The 23,932-nt window shown below is 37.8% G+C and overlaps 2 protein-coding genes across 2 annotated transcripts in view; one reads left to right on the forward strand and one right to left on the reverse strand.

The window, feature by feature from the left end:
- Window positions 1-1,320: 1,320 nt before the first annotated feature.
- On the forward strand, window positions 1,321-17,598 carry EIF3M (eukaryotic translation initiation factor 3 subunit M). Its single transcript, XM_059709212.1, has 11 exons — window positions 1,321-1,475; window positions 4,373-4,505; window positions 5,479-5,617; window positions 5,900-6,023; window positions 6,174-6,268; window positions 8,688-8,771; window positions 9,720-9,819; window positions 11,001-11,082; window positions 15,507-15,650; window positions 16,904-16,964; window positions 17,409-17,598. Exons 1-11 carry the CDS (start codon window positions 1,434-1,436, stop codon window positions 17,527-17,529), a joined length of 1,125 nt encoding a protein of 374 aa, XP_059565195.1. The 5' UTR covers window positions 1,321-1,433; the 3' UTR covers window positions 17,530-17,598.
- A 262-nt stretch (window positions 17,599-17,860) lies between these two features.
- CCDC73 (coiled-coil domain containing 73) overlaps window positions 17,861-23,932 on the reverse strand; it is a 65,729-nt gene continuing 59,657 nt past the window's right edge. The window contains exons 15-16 of the mRNA XM_059709213.1: window positions 23,778-23,911; window positions 17,861-18,208 (exon numbers count right to left, since the gene is read on the reverse strand). Coding sequence (XP_059565196.1) covers window positions 17,993-18,208; window positions 23,778-23,911 — 350 coding nt within the window. The 3' untranslated portion in view covers window positions 17,861-17,992. The remainder of the gene's footprint in view (window positions 18,209-23,777; window positions 23,912-23,932) is intronic.

Here is a 23,932-nt window from a genome sequence, read left to right on the forward strand (position 1 = left end):
AAAGAACTTTCAGTAACCACCGAGGCTCACCCTGATGACAGTGACCAGTGCCCCGCCTTGGTCTGGCGTCCCCGCTCACCTGCTCTCCTACCCCACGGTGGCCAATGCCCGCCATGTTCCCTGCTGTTCTGCATGTGTCCCTGGTGGTCAGCGCACATCATAGTTATCAGTTGCTCACCCCCCCACCCCGTTCAGTCTATTTGCATATTAGGTTTTTATATATATAGATAGCTAACACATTCAGTGCTCACCCTGTGCTTTGTATACTAATTTACTTTTCCCTAGAGCAGTGGTTCTCAACCTTGGTTGTGACCTCACCCCATAACAAAGAAACAGAATTTCCGGAGGATGAGGCCCAGAAATCAGGATTTTAAAAAGATTCACAGGTGATTCCGATGTGCAGCCAAGGTTGAGAACCACTGCCCTAGAGCCGTGGTCGGCAAACTGCGGCACATGCAGCTGGCTCTTTGGCCCCTTGAGTGTGGCTCTTCCTAAGCCTTAGGAGTACCCTAATAGAGTTAATAACAATGTACCTACCTATATAGTTTAAGTTTAAAAAACTTGGCTCTCAAAAGAAATTTCAATCCTTGTACTGTTGATATTTGGCTCTGCTGACTAATGAGTTTGCCGACCCCTGAAGAGGAAGCTGAAACACAGGTTAAACAATTTCCCCAAACCACACTTACATCAAATGGTGCAGCAGGTATACCATCCCAAGGAATTCTGGAATCCATGCTATACAGCACGATGCTATCTAGGACTGCCTTTCTAATTACTTTGTAATGTTTATGGCCGGTATATTCCCACTGGAACGTAGGCTGCATGTGAGAGCATCTTTTAAAAGCGACTGTTATCCTCAGTGCAGAGAGCACTGCCTGCCAGGTCGTTCCTAAATAAAAGGCTGAAAAATGGGTTAAATTATAACTCGAAAAAAAAAATGGTTGGGGTCAGCAACAAATGCATACCTCGAAGGCTCTTTCAGGCCCGCCAAGAGGGGGTTAGATTCGGTGGCCTGGAAAGCGAGGCAGGCCGATGGGCTCCTGGGAGCAGTGTTGGCGGAGTCAGGAGGTGCGGCCTAAGGGACTGGCAGAGGCGGCGAGGCTAGAACGGAACAACTGATCACAAGAAATGTTCCTTCACCCAACAGTCCTAAGACTCCAAAGGAGAGGGGGCTCAGCGAGGAGCAAGCACGGCTGTACAGGACAGTCCTTTAAATTGCTACCTAGGGAGGCGGTCCCAGAGGGCACGCCCGCCCCGCCTCCAGCCACCGCGGTGGGATCGGCCCCCGTGGCCCCGCCCACCCAGTGACCCCGCCCCTGGAGCCCGGCGCGAGGTGACCCGGAAGCGGTTGGAAGCGTCGGGGAGCGCGTCGGCCTCCTTTTCCGGTTGGCGTGGTTTGCGAGCGCAGCGGCCGCCGCGCCCGGGCCTTCACCATGAGCGTCCCGGCCTTCATCGACATCAGTGAGGAAGACCAGGTGTGCTCCCGGGCCGCGGGGCCGCCAGGGCGGGGCTGGGGGAGCCTAGGGGTGTGAGGGCCGAGTGGGGGCTGGTGGGAGGGACGCCGCCCCACGGAGCCGACTCGGGCTGAGACCTGCAGCTCACGCTCCACACGTGAGAGTGGAGAGGCCGCGAGACAGGGCGCCGGAGGCCGGGGCGCGCGTTCGTGGCCGGGGGTCGCACCTGCCTGCCGGCCGGCGGCCCCGGCGCTGGCCCGACGCTCCCCGCCGACTTCCGGGTCGGCGCCTGTGCTTTCTCAGCCCGGAGTCGCTTCTGCCGACACGGTACTTTTCGGCTCATTGGGAAAGGTGTCGGCTTCAGTCCCCCAAAGGCAGTTACATCCGGAGTGGGAGGTGGCAAACTTTTCGACGGTGTAAGCCATTGTCTAAGGAAACATAATTTCGTTGACGACGAAAATGGTGTTATGGGGTCACAAAGGCACCGGCGACCTATTCTATACATAGACCATATTTTATATTCTTAATGTGCAAGGGTGAGAGGCCTCTTAACCCGAAAATAAAACGCCAGCTCCACCTTCATATTTGAGGCATACATCTGGTGAGCCGTCCTAACGTTTTTAAATGTTCTGTTTGGGGTTTGCACTTTTCCCCATCACAAAAGTTAAACTGTAGTTGGTGGGAGTGAAACTAAACATGAAATGATCTCTTAAGGTAATTTTGCAGAAACTATTCTGTGAAGTCGTGTTGCCATTTTTTCTGCTATTCCACTAACTTGGACATTTTGATTTGATTTCCATAGAAGATGTCATTACTATTCTAACATACTTGCAGAATTGTAGATGTGGCGCGCGCGCACACACTCACGCACACACGCACACACGCACACACGCACACACTCACACATTATAGAAATGCAGACTCTCAGCCCTGAAGAGCAAAGTAAGTGGAAATGAAAATGGGAAAAACATGTTTAAATTAAAGTAAGTTGTGGGAAGGAGTTGAGCACAGTTAAAAGATGTGAACGACGTCTTTTTCTTAAAAACATACCTTGTTGGTAATGGAATCATGTTATCAACAGTTGACTAGTAGGTTATTGAAAAAAAAATTAAAAAAAAATACAGAAAAGGGTTTGAGTTGGTGTTACTGATTCTATTTTAGTTTTCGCCCTGGCAGGTGTTTCTAAGTGGTTAGGGGGGTTAGTTCCTGGTCAGGGCGGGTACCTGTTCGTCCTGGCCTGGTCAGAGCACTGCAGGAGGCAGTCAGTGGATGTGCCTGTCTCACATCCATGTTGCTTTCTCTCCTCCTCCCTCGCTCCCTTTTACTCTCTCTAAAAATCAGTGGAAAAAAATATCCCCAGGTGAGGTTTATATGTATGTATTATGCTTAAAGCGTCATTTCTACTGAGGTTATGCGACTGTTCTTGTAATATATTAATTTCACTCTAGCCATTACTTTCAGGTAAGGAGGTGCTTTTGTTTTCAAGAGGTTAACTTTGATCAAATTCTGTTTAATTAAAGTTGGGAAATGGAGCTCAGAATCCTTGTTTCTTTTCCTTGGTTTGTACCACTCGCCAAACACTACTTGTAACCAGTGAGGATGATAGTTTAAAAACAAAACAATAAACTGTTGGTTGAATAGTTATTAAGAAAAATTCACTTTTATGTTTACAAAGTGGAATCTGAATCAAGTACCTTTGTTTTGATGAAGTTGTGTTTTCCTCATACCGAAGTGTGCTTTCCAGGGGTATTTTTTGTGCTCTCTCAGGGTGACAGTTGTTTTATGAAGTCTTATTTTACTGCCAATGCATATGTGAAGTGACTAGTTTTTATCTGAAAGGATAGTATCATCAGGTCTACAGATTTAATATACTTTTCTTAGGTAGCCAAAACTTATCTATAGGTTTAGAAAATGTGATACCCAGGCATTTACTAATGGTATTCTTAACTCTCTCTTTTTCAGTTCCTCATATTATTATCTTAAATACCATCTGCATTCATGTTTGGCTGCCATACATTCCGAACTCTAAAAAGAACTACTTGTTAAATATTATATGTACATATTAGAATAGAAAAATGTCTAAATACTGGATGCAGTCCTGCAGTTATACTTTTATGGGTGCAAAGGTGCTTTCTGATCCAGATAATGCATTTTGCATTTCAAAAGAATTTTATAGTAGATCCAATTTGATATGAGTATTTTATTCAAGGAAGCATTGGAAGGCATCACCTTTTTTTGTTTGTTAATCTTCACCCAAGGGCATGCTTATTGATTGGAGAGAGAGAAGCATCAAAGGGTTGCCCTCCCAGGCCCCAACTGGGATCGAACCTGTAACCCAGATATGTGCCCTGACTGGGGATTGAACCTGCAACCTTTTGGTGTATATGACAAAGCTCCAAACGACTGAACAACCAGCCAGGGCCAAAGGCATCATCTTTTTATCTCTGGCTCCCCAAATGCTCATTTCAGATAGGTTCTTAAACATTTAATTAACAGTAATTACTCTCTTACCAAGGTAATGTTTGTAAGCTTTCAAAGTAGTAGTGCTATGCACACCTCAGAGCAATAACATTTTATTTCTTTAAAACAAATTGAATTTACCAAGTCAGATCTCACCCCACACCCCAAAAAGGCTTTGGGTTATATTAGAAAGGTTTTTGCTATATACTATAATTCCAGCAGGATATATAGGTGATCTGAGAGAAATTCTGAAGTTGATCTATGTGGGCCATAGTGGGTCTGTGTACCCACTGGGAGTTGTAGAGGAAAACTTGTGGGGGTTGTGACGATGGATGAGGTAAAGTCATTGTTAAATACAGCATTTAGATTTCATTTTTTTAGAAATAGGACAGAATGGCTTGAGATCTTGTCATTCAGTCAGTTTTATAGATATATAGCAACACTGTTTGATTCCACAGGCTGCTGAGCTTCGAGCTTATCTGAAATCTAAAGGAGCTGAAATTTCAGAAGAGAACTCAGAAGGTGGACTTCATGTAGATTTAGCTCAAATTATTGAAGCCTGTGATGTATGTCTGAAGGAAGATGATAAAGGTTTGTTTTTTAATTTTTTGTGATAACCTATTTTTAAAATTTTCTTGTGAATTATATTTTTGTTTCAGACCTTAGAACTTTGAAGCACTGTTTCTAATCTTTGTACATACTTTCAGGTTTTTCTACTCTATTAATACCTATGAGGTAAGCCCATTTTGAGAAAACATCTTTTTTACATCAGGAATGTTTTTGTCTGTTACTGCACACACTGAATACTGATAATTTCAGAATGAATTGAAGAAAAAAATGAAGCACTTCTTTCTTTTCTGTAAGGTTTAGATTAATATCAAATGGGATATAACAAGTAATCTAAAAGCTATTTATTTGGTTGATGTTCTATTTTTTTATTTTTTATTGATTTCAGAGAAGGAGAGGGAGAAAGAAACATCAGTGATGCCAGAGAATCATTGATTGGCTGCCTCCTGCATGCCCCAAACTGTGGGGATCGAGTCCGAAACCTGAGCATGTGCTCTGATTGGAAATTGAACCTCGACCTTCATAGGTTGACCCTTAACCACTGAGCCACGCCGACTCAGCCTATTTCTTGATATGAAATGGGACATTTTGAAAATGGGGAGTTCTGAAATCTCTAGTTAAGGTTTCAGATTAAACTTGGTAAATGACTAAAAGCTTATACTTGAAAATTAGTGACCCAGTCAGAAAAGAAATACCTTTCATTTCTAAATAACTTTTCTGTTTGTATGTTTTCTTTAATTGGGAGAGTATCCTAGCCTAAGACCTAACCAATTACTTCCACGATTGACTATCTTGCCAGTGAAAATTGAAACCGTATATGTAGCCACGTAAATCAATCTTCTGTTTTATTGATTGAAAACCAAATCTTAGGTAATAATTTATTTCTTTAAACAAATATACAAGTGTTTTATGTTTAATGGTCTTTGAATACTGGAAATTCAGATACATTAAGTATCATAGTATCACTCTTGTATTATCTACGCCATGTCATGTATAGATGTTGAAAGTGTGATGAACAGCGTGGTATCCCTCCTGTTGATCTTGGAGCCAGAAAAGCAAGAAGCTTTGATTGAAAACCTCTGTGAAAAGCTGGTCAAATTTCGGGAAGGTGAACGCCCATCTCTGAGACTGCAATTGTAAGTTAAAAACTGAAAAAGGCTCGGTTTTTCCAGGGGCTCTTTTCATGTCATTGTCATTTGATGGTTAAAAGCAAGAATTCTGAAACTTGACTGTCAGCTGTGGCTTTTATAAGTTGTGTGACCTTAGACAAGTCACTTAACCTTTCTGTGCCTCAGGTCCCTCCTTTAATGTGAAGTTACTAATAGTGTCTCTCTCACATTTGTTGTGAGGGCAGATACTCTCAACTTAATCACTGTAGTTACTGATCTCAAACTTTTTATTATTTGTTTGTTAACCAGGCTAAGCAACCTTTTCCATGGGATGGATAAGAATACTCCTGTAAGATATACAGTATATTGTAGCCTTATTAAAGTGGCAGCATCATGTGGGGCCATCCAATATATTCCAACTGAGCTGGATCAGGTGAGTTATTATGTGGAATACTTGTTTTGCTTATAAGTGTAGTTTTATATTATAATCAAAGCAAATATGTGTTTTCTAAATGTTATATTTTAAATTGTGAAAATATATTCAGCTATATCACTAATTCTCCCTTTATCAATCTCATCATAGGTTAGAAAATGGATTACTGACTGGAACCTTACCACTGAGAAAAAACACACCCTTTTAAGGCTACTTTATGAGGCACTTGTGGATTGTAAGAAAAGGTATTCACAGTTAATGTCTTAAAACTTACAGGCAAAATGAGTAGTTGAGGGCTGATTTTTAAAGGTAAATGAATTTGCTCTCATTTGTTCTCTGTGGAGTTGCTATAAATCTGTTTTTGTAAATGTTACTTATTAAAGATAACTGCAAATTTTAAAATACCTATTGAGTTTCTGCAAGATCTTGGGTTCCTAAAGGTTGTATCCAGCCTACCTAGCAAACTTCATTTCCAAAATATTTATTCTTTTACATATGCAGTAAGTAGTCAGTATTCAGTTTAGTGTTTTGTTTTTAAATATTTTTATTGATTTTTAGAGAGAAAGGAAGGTAGAGGAATAAAGAGATAGAAATATCGATGAGCAACAAGGATCTGATTGGCAATTTCCTGCATGCTCTTACTGGGGATCAAGCCCACAACCCAGGCATATGCCCTAACTGGGAATCAAACCCACTGGCTCTTTGACAGTTTTAATATAATGTGTCTTAGGAAAGGTCTTTTTGAATTAATATTAATTAGTTGTTCTCTTAGCTTTTTTAACTTGAGAGTCCAGCTCTTTCCATAGGCTTGGGAAGTTCTCATCAGTTATTAGAATAGGCTCACTGTTTACTTCTCCCTCTCTTCTCTTCCTGGTATACCCATTATTCTTACGTTGCTATTTCCAATGGAGTCAGATAGTTCTTGTGGAGTTCTTTCATTTTTAAAAACTCTCAGTTCTCTTCCACCTGAGTCATTTCTAGATTTCGGTCTTCAAGCTCACTAATTCTTCCATCTAGTCTTCTCTGTTTCCAGTGTTCTCCAATGTTCTTCATCTCATTTATTGAGGTTTTTAGTTTCAGAAATTTTTTTTTATAGTTTCAACCTTTTTGGCGAAGTGTTCCTTTTTCCTATTGATTTTATTCCTGATTTCATTAAACTGCCTTTTTGGGTTTTCTTGCATCTTCTGGAGTTTTTTTGTTTTGTTATTTTTTTTCATAATTGCAATCTTGAATTCTCTGTCATTTAAATCAGTCTTCCTTGTCTTGGGAGTTTGGTTTCTGGAGACTTCATTTTCTTTATGAGCTACCTTGTTACCTTGGTTATTCATGGTACTTGATGGATTGTTTCTCTGCTTGGGCATTTGAGGTAGTGAACTCTTCTAAGTATTGTTTTGCTCTAGTGCAGCGGTTCTCAACCTGTGGGTCGCGACCCCTTTGGGGGCCGAACGACCCTTTCACAGGGTCACCTAAGACCATCGGAAAACACATATAATTACATATTGTTTTTGTGATTAATCACTGTGCTTTAATTATGTTCAATTTGTAACAATGAAAATACATCCTGCATATCAGATATTTACATTACGATTCATAACAGCAGCAAAATTACAGTTATGAAGTAGCAACGAAAATCATTTTATGGTTGGGGGTCACCACAATATGAGAAACTGTATTAAAGGGTCACAGCATTTGGAAGGTTGAGAACCACTGGTCTAGTGGATTGATAAGTAGTGGTCTTTCATTTGTTTTCCAGTAGATAGTGCGATAGCACCAGTTTTTGTTTACTCTTTCCTCTCGGATCTTGTTGAGAGGGTGTTGCCTTAGTTCTGGAAAATGCCCCTTTTTGTCCAGGTCCCTTCATTCTCAGTGCACTACCCTTGTGGTAGGCAATGGGGCTTCAAGCCTGCGACTTCCCAGTGCTGCCTCCTTGTAACCCGAAGGTACCAGCTGCTTTGTGTTGTCGGTGGCATTCCTGCTGCCTCTATAGGTTCTACCGGCGAGGGGTGGCCGGGGGTGGTGGTGTGATTCTGTGAGTTGGCCTTCTTGCTACTAATGGTGGCCACCATTTTGCAGCTGCCACACTGCTGTACCCCATCTCTGCCCCCATCACCAGGTTTAGCCACAAGGGGCACTGGATATTCAGGCCAGAATGTTGCTTTTCTCCCTCCTACCCTCTGGGCTGCCCTGTGGGGGCTGCAGCCCAACTCCTTCACCACTACATCAGCTGGGGCTGGGCAGGTGCCAGACTGTCTGTGACCTGTGTCTGCCCTTCCCCCTGTTCCACCACCCCTGCTCCTTCTTATATGCCTACCATTAGATGTCTCAATGCATGTATCTCAGACGTGCTTGTGTGTTGAGCAAGGGATTCTTTGTTGAATTATGGTTGCCTGACTTACAACTTTAAGGGGAGAAATAAAGGCGTCATCTCACTCTGTCATGATGCTGACTCTGTTAAATCACCGTTTATTTCCTTCATGGCACATGCTTGCTTATTGTCTGCCTTTCCTACTAGAAAGTGCCATGACTTTTCCCATAGAGCAGTACCTTGTCGCTCTTGGTCACCATTGTATGTATCATTGACACAGTACTTGGCATAGTAAATTTTTTTAATGAATGAATAGCAAAGAGATACTGTGAAATTCTTAAAGCAATATTTCTTTTTAGTGATGCCGCTTCAAAAGTCATGGTAGAATTGCTAGGAAGTTACACAGAAGACAATGCTTCCCAGGCTCGAGTTGATGCCCACAGGTAATGTTAAAAATACATTGTCCTAATGATGACTATCAGCAGCTGAGAGATGAGTTACAGTATTCAATCATATAACTGAAATGTTTACACTTGCCAATGATCCAAAGCCATTTGATACTGTGTGCTCTGTGGTGATTATAATGGAGATACTAAAGTTGAAAATTTGATACTGGAAGAACCACAAATTGTATATGAACTAGCTATATGCTGTTTGGGAAATTGCTGATATGAGGTTGAAAATATCAACCTGAAAAATAGAATCTAGTTATAGGTCAATTGTAACTTATGAAGGTGTGTAAATGAGGAAAAGTTGGTGGCTTGCTAAAAATTAGCTTAGCCTATTCCCGATAATAATAATGGTTTCAAATAGTCCTAAGTCTGCTTAGTAGCAATAAGAACAAAATCAGCTTTTCAAATTTATGAAACAAATTATGATAACTTACGGGGTTATTGGCTTCACACAGGACCTGTATACATGATATGTGTTGGTTGAAAGGGTAGTTAGTGGAAAATATCTTTGAGGTTAGACCGCCTGCTCCAACACTTAATTAGCCCTTACTGGGCGAGCTCTTTCTGAGCCTGTTTTGTCATTCATAAAATGGGCATGTGAAGACTGTATGTCTCAGGGTATTATGAGGATTCATTGAATTATCCTTACCTTAGTGTCTGGCATATGGTAAGATGCTGAAGCTGTTTTATTTATTCTTTGATTACTTTGTGGTACTTTCCAGCTATGTTTTTGTCTCCAACTATTTATTATTTTGTTAAACAGATGTACTTGATGTGTAGATTTATTGGCCTGTTTTAACCCCAATCTTACAGCTTTTCTTATGCTTTATATATTGAATTCTTGGACATTTTACTGAATTAAATGTATTGCATCCTGCAAACTCAGTGAGACATACCTGAATTTCAAGACTGAGCTTGGATTTTTGTTTTCTAATTAAGGTGTATTGTACGAGCATTGAAAGATCCAAATGCATTTCTTTTTGACCATCTTCTCACTTTAAAACCAGTCAAGTTTTTGGAAGGCGAGCTTATTCATGATGTAAGTAGTTTATTCTTAATGTGAAAAATACTATATTTTCCTAAATTTAACATACTAAAGCAGAACTCTCTTTCTTTGTATAAAAGAACTCTCTTACTTTGTAATTGTGAACATATCTATAGATCTGGAAAGAGAACTAGTTATTCTTTTTGTATCAGGAACAGACTGAAATTTAGGGTTAGCTTTTCTCTAACTACTGAACAGTTCTGTTCTTTTTCCCTTTTCTTCATCTTCTCACTTGCCTGGCCATTATGAACCTAAATAATAGAAATTTCTTTTAACTATATAGTGTCAGCTAGCCCAGTTAATAAAATCAATCCAATATTTTAAAACACATTAATATCCTTTTCAAGTACAAGTATAAATATGTTTTGGGTTATTTTCCATTTGTACTATGCCATTACCACCATCTTTAGAGCTCACTGTATTTACTGATTTAGCTAAGTGAGTCTTTTATTAAACAAACTAGAGGCCCGGTACACAAAAATTCGTGCACTCAGGAGGGTCCCTCAGCCTGGCCTGCACCCTCTCACAATCCAGGACCCCTCGGGTAGGGTCCCTAGGCCTGGCCTGAGATCAGGGCCTAGCAGGGCTTTCCTTCCTCCAGTTGCAGGCAACTGGCCCAATCCCCCTACTGCCACTGCTTGCCATCTGTGCAGCGCTGCCCCCCCTCCCTTGCGACCAGTGGCCTCCCTCTGCAGGCGACAGGCTGGGGTGCAATGGCTTGGCTGGCCTAGGCCTCCCTCTTTCTTTGCTAGGGGCCAGGGCCAGCCCTGCAAGGGGCCGTCTGCCTACCTGATCGCCCCTAACTGCCGGCCTGCCTACCTGATCACCCCTAATCACTCTGCCTGCCTGCCTGATCGCCCCTAACTGCCAGCCTGCCTACCTGATCACCCCTAATCACTCTGCCTGCCTGCCTGATTGCCCCTAACTGCTTGCTTGGGGGTGGGACCGGCCCGATGGGGGGCCCTGGTGGCCTGGTCTCTGGTCGTTTCGGTCGTGTCCTGACGCCTGGCCTTTTATTAGTATAGATGGTTTAGATGGTAATTTGATCAAACTTAATTGAAATGTCTGCACTGAAAGAAATATATTACTGGGAGTTAGTGTCTTTAAAAGTACTTTGAGCTATAAATATTCTGTATTGAATATTGTATCTTTATTTTTTTTTTTTGTCTCTATAGCTTTTAACCATTTTTGTGAATGCTAAATTGGCATCATATGTCAAGTTTTATCAGAATAATAAAGACTTCATAGATTCACTTGGTAAGTTTTGGGGTGTGTTCTTTGGAGGGGCATAGGGAGATGGGAATGTACTATTCTAAAACTGTTCTGTACTGTGAGATCCAGCAAATATGATTTTGGCCTACCAGTGGTATATAGGCAGTTTAAAATATTACTTAGAATGAATTGGGAATCAGAAACCAAAGGCATTTGTGATGGAAAGAGCATGAAACTACTGTTTCTTTGTAAAGGACCTTACTCCTTATTCATATGCATGGTGATTTATATTTTTGTTGCTTTTATTAAAAAAGCCAGATTCACGTAATTGCAACAAATAGATTTTTCTATGATACACTTTTATATTGGTGCAAAACCCTAACCCCAAATTAACAAATTATAGAAATATATGGTATTGATAAGCATATTAAGTAAAGCTGTAGATGGGATTAGAAATGGATTTGTGATTTTACATGATAGGAGAAACTTTCCTAACTACAGTTTGTTGAAGACAGCAAAGTATTAGCTTTATGATTTTGCCTTTGTCTTTCTAGGGCGATGGTTCTCAACCTTCCTAATGCTGCGGCCCTTTAATACAGTTCCTCATGTTGTGACCCCCAATTTCATTGTTGCAAATTGAACATAAAGCATAGTGATTAATCACAAAAACAATATGTAATTATATATGTGTTTTCCGATGGTCTTAGGCGACCCCTGTGAAAGGGTCATTTGACCCCCAAAGGGGTTGCTACCCACAGGTTGAGAACCGCTGTTCTAGGGCATCAGAGCTCAGTAAATGTTCACCAACTTGAATTGACTCTCACTGTCCTCATTGAGCAAGCTCCATATAGGTTGAGTATTTTCCTTCTAGACTAGAGTATGTCTTTTTTTTTTTTTTTCCAGTTTATTTTATTTTATTTTTTTTTATTGCTTAAAGTATTACAAAGGGTATTACATATGTGTCCATTTTATCCCCCCGCCCTAGACAGTCCCCTAGCCTCCCCTATTCCCCAGTGTCTTATGTCCATTGGTTATGCTTATATGCATGCATACAAGTCCTTTAGTTGATCTCTTACCCCCCTACCTCCTGCCCCCCAACCCTTCCCGGCCTTCCCGCTGCAGTTTGACAATCTGTTTGAGGCAGCTCTGCCTCTATATCTATTATTGTTCAAAAGTTTATAATGGTCTCTATTGTCCATGAATGAGTGAGATCATGTGGTATTTTTCCTTTATTGACTGGCTTATTTCACTTAGCATAATGTAGAGCATGTCTTTAACATACTAAAATTACAAAATGAAAAATTAGAAAATCTATAGTTTAACAAGTTTAAGTTGTTCTAAGAGAATGAAGTCAACTATGAAACTAAGGTGCTTTGTTTTCCTACTAGGTAATAATCAAAATACATTATGTATTTTTCATACTAAAATTTATTTGTTAGTCTTCTTGGTTGTTTGAGACATAGGTAAAGAATGCATTTATAATCTAGCTTGATTATACTGTTAGTCCTCAATATAGTAATCATTCATTCCTGTCACCTGTAAACTTCGGCATTGGGCAAGACTGAATTATTCTGAACATAACAAGGCATTTGAAATACACCAAGATAAAGTAGATGCGAGTGTGTTTGTGTAGAATGCTTTGCCAGGTGCACTAGACCCAGAAAACCACATTCTGTCCCAGTTAATTTGTTTTGTGGCATGAAGCTATGTGATGGAATGTTAATGTCAGCAACCTCTTTATTTACTCACCAAGGAAAAAGGAGTAGTAATTAACACTTTGACACTCCCCCATTGATGTGTAATTGACTGTTTCAAAGGAGCACTGGTTCATAAGCTATTGCAATGCATTAAAATTACGTTTTTTATATTGCAGCATTTTAAGGCAGGGGTCAGTGACAATGCAGAAATTGCTCAGTGATGCACATTTTTTTATTACTGCATTAAGGTTTTGACATATTAGTAATGAATAAATGTTTCCATAAAATTAGATTTTTTTTTTTATAACTTTAAAATAGAAATGACACAGAACACTATGACTTCTTTGAAGGTGATGTTCTACTTTTCATGAAATAAAGCACAGCTTCCTAACAAGTCTTCAACTCATACTTCACTGGCTTAATAGCTTGCTTTTGAGACCAGAAGTCCTAAAGGCTTTAGGTTTGGTGATTTCTTTTGATGTAGTGACTTTAAACATCAATTTGAAATGTTTTTAAACATAGATTCCCCCTTGTATTACATATAATGGTTTTACATAATTTATTTTAGAAATAATTTTCATTCCTTTGATATGTTTTTTGATTTATGGTAAGCTTATAACTACAGCAGTAGATTTTTATTTTAAGAGTATTTTAAATTATACCGTAGAAATTTGAGGAGTTTTTATTATTTTAACATTAAAAGGGATTATGTATGCCCACAGAACTGGGAATGCTAAGAAATTTTCTTAAAATCTTTAGTGTTTGTTCTCTGTAACAGGAGAAACATAGTATTCCTGTAAATCAAATATTGTTTTGCCTTTTGTTTCTTTAACATCCATGCAAATTAGCAGTCTTTTATTAGAAATTTGTTTGTAAAAGATGCTTTGCGGAAAACATCTTGAATGTATAGTTTTAGTTAGATATATTATTAGACGTTTATTACAGCTTAAAGTTTGGTTACAAATGTCTAGATTCCACAGATGGCAACAGTTTATCAACCTCTGAGCCACACTGGCTAGGCATACAGTTTTGACTTTTAAATATTAAATCCAAAGTGACCAGGCGGGATTTATTAACTGGCAGTTTGGGCCAACAGAATTATCTTGTGTCATCTGAATTGCCCTAACATGTTCTCATGTAATCTGGTGTTATCCAGTTGCTACCTTCTTGCTTCAGAAAGTTAATCAGCATCTAATTTTCATTTGTTAATTAGGATTAATGTGCACTAATTGATTTTTTGATGCTTGTAGATTTCCATTAAACTGGTTAGCAATACTTACTTGGGTATCTCATTCATCTGAGTTATGATGATCGTGTTTTTGTTGAATCTGTGCCAAATAGAAAGCCTGCATCATAATTATAGTTAATTAACAGACATGTGCTATATTAATGGGCTTTCCTAGTCACCTGCTAATAATAAATGTTATATATTTCAAACTTATTTGTGGAGTGCTTAGAGGGAACTTTTTAAACAATACAAACTTGAGGCTCTTAAATACAAAAGGGTAATGATCTTGGTGAGATTACCAAATTTGAAAGCTCAGAGAAAAGGGGCATGTAATTCTGTATTAATTTTAGAAACTTGTTTTTATAATTGAGAAGTTAGCATCAAATCAAGTGTATATGTTATAATTTAGTTTCCATGTAGAGACGGGTAAACACTTGGATATTCAGGATTTGTAAATATTTATATTTCTAGTTATTTATTTTATAAATGAACCTATTTTCGAGGCCACTTTGTGACTGTAAGTAAAGCATTTCACTTTACTCCTCAATTTTATTGTTTTTTTAAAAGTGAAAGGAGCGGGGCCAGATAATTTGTTAAGTTTCCTTTTAAAAGGGTCTAAGAGTTTGTTTTTGATATGAGTAATTATAACAGTATGTTGCGTTTAGAAATTGCAAGGCAAAAATTTGAATTATCTATACAATTTTCTATTTAGGCCTTGTAAAGAACAAGTATGTTAATGGTACTGTTTAGTTTTTTCTAGTATTAATCATCTTAGTCTATAAATGTAAAGTGATAAACACACTTTTACATTAAAAAGAAAATATATTTCTATTGATTTACGAGAGGAAGGGAGAGAGAAACATCAGTGAGGAGAGGGAATCATCTATCTCCTGCACACCACCTACTGGGCATCAAGCCTGCAACCCGGGCATGTGCCCTGACCAGGAATCTGTAACCTCCTGGTTTATATGGGTCAATGCTCAACCTCTGAGCCACAGTGGATGGGCATATACAGTTTTAACTTTTAAATATTAAATCCAAAGTGACCAGACAGGAAATGGAATGTTTTCATGACTGTGTATGAAAATGTTTTAAAACTTCATGTTTCCTAATAAAACACAGAACAAGGTATAAGTAGACAAGGAGTCCTCCGTTTTAACAAGGGACCTGTTAGTAAAAATAAGCATAAGTAATTCATTTATATAAAATTTTCCCTTATGAAATGAATTTTGTACATTTTATCTCCTTAAGTGTATAAGTTAGGATGTAAAAAAACGTTAGGGTCTAAAAACATTTTATAGCCAAGTCTTATTAACTTTGTCTATTACATATAGTAATAAGTAAATGTAGTTCTAGAAAAATAATTTTAAATACTCCATAATTTAATTATGGGGTCAGTTTATGATTTGAAAATATAAGCTTTGTCAAAATTACTCTCTATATAAAGTGCTCAAACACAATGACTACAGTTTGACACAAGAGTTGTAATTGGTCTTCTATTAGCATTAATACCTATTCAACTTCACTATTTTGTTGTTGTTCAGGACTATTACATGAACAGAATATGGCAAAAATGAGACTACTTACTTTTATGGGAATGGCAGTGGAAAATAAAGAAATTTCTTTTGATACAATGCAACAGGAACTTCAGATTGGAGCTGATGATGTTGAAGCGTTTGTTATTGATGGTAAGGCAATTAGAACTTTTTTTTTCTATTTGTCTTTTTCCCATGCAGTATAAGATTTTTTATCTTGAAGCTGAGCCATATGCTAACAAAGCTAAATTCTTTTTTAACAAATGTGTATTTTAGTAGATTAGCAGATTGTAATTGTTGTAGAGTGAAAATTCAGTGGAAATAAAAATTGCTATGTGGTTTTTGGTGTTTGTTCTATTCCTTAAACTCATATAGAACAAAAACCTTTAAGTGGTATACCATAGGGTGGCTAAGAGCCTAGATTTTTATATCAGACCTGGGTTTGAGACCAGGTCTGTCTTCCTCTATGAAATAGGAATATAGGAGTAATTTGTAGTTCTGAGGATTAAATGAATTAATGCAGGTAAAGCACTTAGCCCAGTGCCTGGCATGTATTAAATGTCCTGCAGATGTTAACCATTATGTTTTTTATGATTGGCCTAGAAACAGGACTTTCTTCCCCAACATTGGTATTATAAAGTAACAGAATTTTTTTTTTTCTTCCTGAGCCTTTTAAATTTGAAAGTTTGGGGGATTATACAATTAATAAAATAAAGAACTATTCACATAGTTTCTAATGCTCTAATTCTTAAACATACTTATAAAGAAATACCTAATTAGGAAATCTTCCCCTTCAACCCCCTAAGGCAGGGGTCCTCAAACTTTTTAAACAGGGGGCCAGTTCACTGTCCCTCAGACCACTGGAGGGCCGGACTATAGTTTAAAAAAAAAACTATGAACAAATTCCTATGCACACTGCACATACCTTATTTTGAAGTAAAAAAACAAAACGGGAACAAATACAATATTTGTATTTGCATGTGGCCCGCGGGCCGTAGTTTGAGGACCCCTGACCTAAGGTGTGATTGTAGAGGAGAACATCTAGAATTCTTGATGAAAACTGGGGGAGGGGAGGCATGCCAGAGGCAGCCGATCAGAGTTGTGCTCTCACATCGATGTTTTTCTCCCTCCCTCTCTAAAAATCAATAAAACATATATATGTATTAAAAAGAACACTATATGATATTTGGTATGGATTAGCCCAGCAACCATAGGATAAATAAATGCATAATCTCCCTCTTAGTTGCATCATATTGCTGTTTATTAGATTCAAAGAGCCAGCTTATAAACTCATATTAGAAAACTGTCAAGTTTTATTATGGCTTGCTTGGTCATAGTTTCATACTTTAAGCTGTTTTTCTTAGGTATTTTCCATATAACATGTTATGTAAAATGTCTTTTTTCAGCCGTGAAAACAAAAATGGTCTACTGCAAAATTGATCAGACCCAGCGAAAGGTAGTTGTCAGGTAAGACACTTAATACTTTGCAGCATTTTGTAGAACAATTTAGTTTGTTCTGATTATTTCACTTAAATGTTTAGAGAACTAAGGTGATGTTCTTATCAATTGACTGTAGTTAAATAGTTGCTATTTATCATAATTTTATTAAAGTTCAGACTGAATTGATTAGCTTATTTAATGAAAGTCCTATTTTCCAGCACATTTCATTTAATGGCTCAGCATTGGCTAGAATACTAATGACTTTTGTGTCTGTTTTATGTAGTTCAGGAAAATAGAAGGTTCAGGATCAATATGATAAAGAATTTTTTTAAAAATAAGCTGCTAATTCTCTTACAGTTTAAAATTGTCTTTTATGTATATTTAACCTTGCTTTTGACTAGATTCAAGTATGTAGTATTATAAAAGAATACAAGAGAATAAAAGGTTGACTAATGACTTTTAATTTTTCAGTCATAGCACACATCGGACATTTGGAAAACAACAATGGCAACAACTGTATGACACACTTAATGCCTGGAAACAAAACTTGAACAAAGTGAAAAACAGCCTTTTGAGTCTTTCTGATACCTGAATTTTTATGCTATAAATATTTTTCTTTTGGGGAAACATCTAAATGATAGTAAAACATTTTAAGCTGAAATTTGACAACAGTCTGAACATTTATTGTCTCAAGTTCAAAAGAAATTACAATCTTCAGAGGATACAATGTAATAAATTACGAAGGGTCTCACTGTGTCTATCTTGAATAATATGTAAGTTGTGTTCTATTAAGGAAGGGTCTTGAAGGTGCAGCAGGAGCTTTGATGAAAGGTATATGGAGGAAAGACCAATTTAAGGGGAATTAGATGCTAATAGCAAACTTTGCAATCTTAACTCAGCTATCTTAACGGAAGCATTTTATGGGCAAAAACATAGCAGTAATACAACTTCATTACATCAGAAGAAATTGGAAAAGTGAATACATCTGAAGCTTTAGATATGTCATTTTGCTGTAATTGAAACTACATCAGTACTCTAATTTACCACTGAAAGTATTAATCTGTTTTTGTCAACAACTCTTCTGCTTTTCTTTTTTTAGATTGGTTGTCATTCTCTAAGCTTAGGAACTTTTCACTTTCTTTTATTTGATTTGTTATCAGGCTCTGCCAGCCACCTTCACCAAAAGAAGACATAGTTAAATTAGTAGTATCTTTAATCTTGAGAGCCTGAGAATGGCTTTGTAGATTTGATTTCAGAGACTGTGTTTTCACCTAGGAAAGACCAAACTTGTTTTACCACTGGAGTTATTACTCATTTTCTAAACACTCATCAACAAATAAGTTTAAAGAATACCATTAAGCTTTTGCAATTATGAGCATATGATAAAGCCACCATTTTCTTGGCTTTTCCGCAACTACTACATTTTGGCATCAAAAAACTATAAAATGTGAATTTGTAGGCTTATGTAGTAGCTTTTCAAGATCTCTTAATATATTCCAGGAATACCACAAACATTTTCTAAAAGGTCTTGAGCTTACATTGAAAGAAAAGATATTTAAAACAGGCAGATAAAAATCTGTTTTGTCTTCTACTCCCTTCCTTTCCCAAACATGTCTATGTTTTGTATCTTCTATCAAAACAAGGGTAAATTTTAAAATGCTAACAGAAGTAAACTACCATTTAAAAACTGCTTTTTACTTCATGTTTCCTCTCATGCTTCAGAGCACCATTTTTGGAGACACAGGAAAGAGCAATGCAGTATTTGGAAGTTGGCATGTTTTCCAAAGCACTACATTGGGTCATACTTATAATATTGTGCTAAAAATGTTCATTTCTATTTTTTTCCCTGATAATAAAATACTGGAAATTTGGAAAATAGAAAAAAGTATAAAGTAACTAAAAATCAGTAGTAAACCACTATCCAGAGACTTGTCAACATTTTGGTACCATTTGCACTAGACTTTTTTTCTATTTTTAGTATAATCAATAACTTTCTAGAATTTTATATCTTTGTTTTTCCCACTAAGCTGCTTTCCTAGGTCATTGAAATTTCTCAAACTATTGTAGGGGGCTGCAAAATAATTCCCTTTTATGCATGTGTTGTAATTTATCTCTTAATTGAATATTTGTTTCAACTTATCCCTGTCAAATACATTTAATTTCTTGAAAAAAAAACCTTTGATGGTCTTAGAGTACCAGATAAAACTTATTGTTAAAAGGGAGTGTTATAATTTAGAATAGGGAATAGGATAAGAACCACATTAAAATTACCCAAGATTCCAACCACCATTAAACAATTTGATGTAAATATTCTGGTCCCTTCCGTATAAATACACTATTTGAAAATTTAAATCACACATTTTCTACACTGTATTAAAAAATTTTTAGCATTTCCCTGTGTTAAGGTCTGTTAAGAACATGGATCCATTTTATTCAATGTTCCATAATCTATACTAATAAAAGGGTAATGATGCTAATTAGACCAGACATCTTCCAGACAAAGCCATGGTGGCGGGGCCAAGGCAGAGGCAGTTAGGGGTGATCAGGCCAGCAGGGGAGAGCAGTTAGGGTGATCAGGCGGGTGGGAAGGTGAGCAGATAGGAGCCAGTGGTCCCGGATTTTGAGAGGGATGTCCGACTGCCGTTTTAGGCCCAATCCCTATGGGCCTATGGGATCGGGCCTAAATGGGCAGTCAGACATCCCCCTAGGGCTCCTGGATTGGAGAGGGTGCAGGCTGGACTGAGGGATTCCCCCCCCCCCCATGAATGAATTTTGTGCACCAGGCCTCTAGTTTAATATATTGTTGAACATTTAAGTTTTTGAAAAATTTATTTTTATACATTACGCTATGATGAATACCATTTGCTCATAAATCTTTGATGATCTTTGAATACTGCTTTACATTAACATCTTTTCCAATTGCACTGATTAAAGTGGCATATTCAAAACATTGTCATTTTCAAGTGAGATTACATAATTATTTTTTAAAAATATTTTTATTGGTTTTTTACAGAGAGGAGGGGAGAGGGATAGAGAGTTAGAAACATCGAGAAACATTGATCAGCTGCCTCCTGCACACCCCCTACTGGGGATTTGCCTGCAATCAAGGTACATGCCCTTGACTGGAATCAAACCTGGGACCTTTCAGTCCACAGGCCAACGCTCTATCCACTGAGCCAAACTGGTTAGGGCCATAGTAATTATTTTTTATAGGCTCTTAACTATTTACATTTAATCTCAGTTCCCTCAGGACTGCTCTTCTTGGCTCCTGAGAATTCTAGTTAGCCACCTGTCCCCTCAAAGTCCTAGCCTCTGATCCTTATGATGATATTGTATTCATATGATTGCCTATGTTCTTATAAAATAACAGATGAAAACAAAAGTATTGTCAAGGACTGCCAGGACAATAAGCAAGTTATTTAACTTTTGTGAGCCTTAGTTTTCTCATCAGCTCCTTTTAGATACAAAACGCTATTGTAAAAGGTAACTGGTGCCCTGGCTGGTATGACTCAGAGCAATGTCCTATACACCAAAAGGTCACGGGGTTTGATTCCCAGTCAGAGCAGGTACTCAGGTTGTGGGTTTGATTCCTGGTCAGGGCTAGTTCAATAGGCAACTAATTGACAGTCACTTGCACACTGATGTTTCACTCTCTAAAATCAAAGTATGTCCTTGAATAAGGATTCTTTAAAAAAGAGTAAGTGGTAACGGAAAAAAATGGGTAAATGTGTATTTCTGATAATGTCTCGCATATAAGTAAGTTCACCACACTTCATTTAGCTTACAGAGCCAAAATGAATGTACACAGTCACCCATGCAATACTGATACATAGAAAGATACCAAATCTAAATCTAGGTTGCTGCTGATTTTGAAGTTAAATGATTGATGCCTTGTGATTTAATGGTCCTGTTTTGCCATCAAAATACTTGATGCATTTTGTTGGATTTGACATCAAGTGCAAATCAGCCCATTTTCCAATATTCTGGTTCTTTGAGACTTTATTTCGATGATGGAAAGGAGAGACATTTACACATATCTGCTTTAGTTTCTTCCCTAAACTAGCTACTTAGTGGGAGGGGCAGAAGCAGGGATTCCCTGTAGAGAGATTTTGACAAAACTTGTCTTCCTTAGCTTAACTAGGGTTTTGCAGCCTAGAGTGATTCCAGTTCTATATGTAGCCACATATCATTGCTCTTTCCTATCTCCTTTTAAAAATACTTCCTCTTTCTGCCTGACTCAAAGATCTGATACTAGTCCTGGGGTTGCATTTTAAAATTTAACTTCAATGAACCTAATTCATTGTATAAAATGAATGGCTTTCTTTGTTTACGCTGGCCCCTCTTTCCCATCCTCATTCCTAGGTATGACCAAGATTGCAGCAGGCTACTAACCTAACCCTCTCCGAAGTACAAAAAAGGTGGATTAACTCATAATATATACCTAAAATTTTACAGGATTGGTGTGGCTAGAGTGCATAAAAATACGTTGAAAAATATGAATAACTTTTATCCCCTTTCTGGCTATAAGTCTTCATAAAATTAATTTGTCTTCATTTAGAACAAGAATAGGCAAACAGCTTTGTGGGCCAAGGGGCCTCCCTCGCAACTGCCTAATTGTCATTGAACACAAAAGTAGCCATAGACAGTAGTTAATGGGCGTGGCTGTGCTCTAATAAAATTGTATTTACTAAAATGAGGGGGTGGGGGCTGCATTTGGCCCACCAGTTGTCACCTGACAGCCCTATTTAAAAAAGTGTAAAATATTAAGGAGCAAGTAAACAGGCTTCATAAAGAGACTAGATTTGTCTGGTTTAATGCAAGAATAACAGCATTTTCAGTCTAGGCAAAAGAATAGGTCTGCTTTTAAATGTGTCCCACATTAGATGTTGATTGGTAATCAAGCTTCAGGGGGGACAATGGTACTTCGCATAGTGCTTGACACCTAGTAAAATTTAGAAAATATCTCTTTAGCCAGTGAGCTGAGTTTTATTTTTATTTTTTTTACATGCACTAGTATTTTGAGAAGAAACATTTTTTTTACTATGAAAGTTGAGAAAGTAGATATTTGACTAAGAGTCAAGAGACCTACTTTAAGTCTGCCACAGGTAGTGTCTCTCAGTGCTTTGGAATTATTTCACATTTGTGTCACTGCTTCCTCATTTGTAAAATAGATGTGCCTCACAGGACTGTTGTGGGAATATTTTTTTGAAAAAGCTTTAATTCTATAAATTCTTTAAAACATTAATTGCAAGAAAAGCATTAGACAAAGAATGGAACTACTGGGTTAATTATAAAAATGGGCTTTAAAGGGAGACATGAAATTCCCATTATACCTTTGAAAAAGGACAATTACAATAAGAGGTCCAGTGCACAAAATTCATGCATGGGAGGTGGGGGTCCCTCAGTCTGGCCTGTACCCTCTCCAATCCAGGATCCCTCTCACAATCCGGAACCACTGGCTTCTAACCGCTCACCTGCCTGATTCCCCTAAGTGCTCCCCTGCCTGCCTGATTGCCCTAACTGCCTATCTGCTCTCCCCTCCTGGCCTGATCGCCCTAACTGCCTATCTGCTCTCCCTTCCTCTCCATGCCCTTCAGACCCCCAGCACAGGCGTACTGAGAGCTCTCCACCATGGCTCCACCCCTGTCCTGAACAATTTGCATATTCTGCTATTATTAGTATAGATGTTAAGTATTCAACCGAATTTGAAATTGGTATCTAGCTTTTCCTTTTTACATTGATTTCACTAACTTACCTAGTTGGCCAAGGATTTCCCAATGCCAGATTTACCATATTTCAAAGATACACACTTGTACACATCAAAGCTGAAATGATTTCTGCTGACACAATGGTGAAAAGATGAATCCTGATTTTAGTTTTAACCCTCCCAGAAGAAAAGTTTATACTATCTCAGTGAGGGTCTCTCATACTTAAAAAGAAAAATAAAATTTATTGTGAAAACCTGTTATATGTTAAGGTGTCAATACTGTAATTTTCATCTTCGATGTGCTGAAGAGAAAGTTACTTAATGTGTGTCTATAAAATTTAAAACAATATAGTGGCTTTAAAATCTCACGATGCAATTATTTAAATAAGTAACCTTTCCTAACATTTATAGGTTATCTTTTAGCAATTATACCTATAATTGTTTTTTGTAGACTTTGAACAACATAGCCTTTTTTGCACTAAAATTTTGTAACCAAAATAAGAAACTTGCAAATTTTACCAAAAAACCTGTCATCTGTAGTTAGTTGCTTTTTATATGACAAATAGACTCTTGGAGCCATATAATCTCTACAAATCTTTTGTTTAATATTTACATTCATACTTGATATATATTGATGGACATTTGATCCTTTCATATTCTGTGTTCTAACTGAAATAATTTAAAATAAATTCCTTCACAACAGTTTCCCAAAATGTAAGTAACATTAAGCCCTACTAAAAATAGCTGAATTTATTCATTTGACTATTTAAGGCAACTTTAATTAGAATAAAATTTTAAATGCTCAAATTGTGAACAGTTGTATTTTAAGTTTAAATAAATGTGCAAGTGCCACTATTCCTAAGTTTAGGTGACTAAAATATAGAAGTACATAATACACTACCTCACACTCTCCCTCCTCAAACAGGCTGGATTATATCTATTTGATTTATACACTGTGACTTTTTCCTGCTGTTTTCCATCAACCTTAATTGTGAAAAATGGTGCCATGCTGCCCTCTTGATATTATTTTGGAGATCAGTTAGGTCTTAAAGCATCCAGATGCATACAGTTCTACACATATCTGTAGAATTAGCTCACTGAGGTCTGCTTGGCAATATTTTTAATTGACTTACATGTTCTGTGGGAAAAGAAGAATCACAAGAAGTCTTTGCAGTTGCATTCCTCTCTTCACTGGGCTCTCCCTGGGGATCTGGACGGATAGTGGAGTTATTCAAAGTGTCAGCAACTCTGTTAATGCTGGTAGTATCTGCTTGACAAAGAGGAAATG

This window comes from Myotis daubentonii, chromosome 9 (genome assembly GCF_963259705.1).
Source record: "Myotis daubentonii chromosome 9, mMyoDau2.1, whole genome shotgun sequence".
In the NCBI taxonomy this organism is placed as follows: Eukaryota; Metazoa; Chordata; class Mammalia; order Chiroptera; family Vespertilionidae; genus Myotis; species Myotis daubentonii.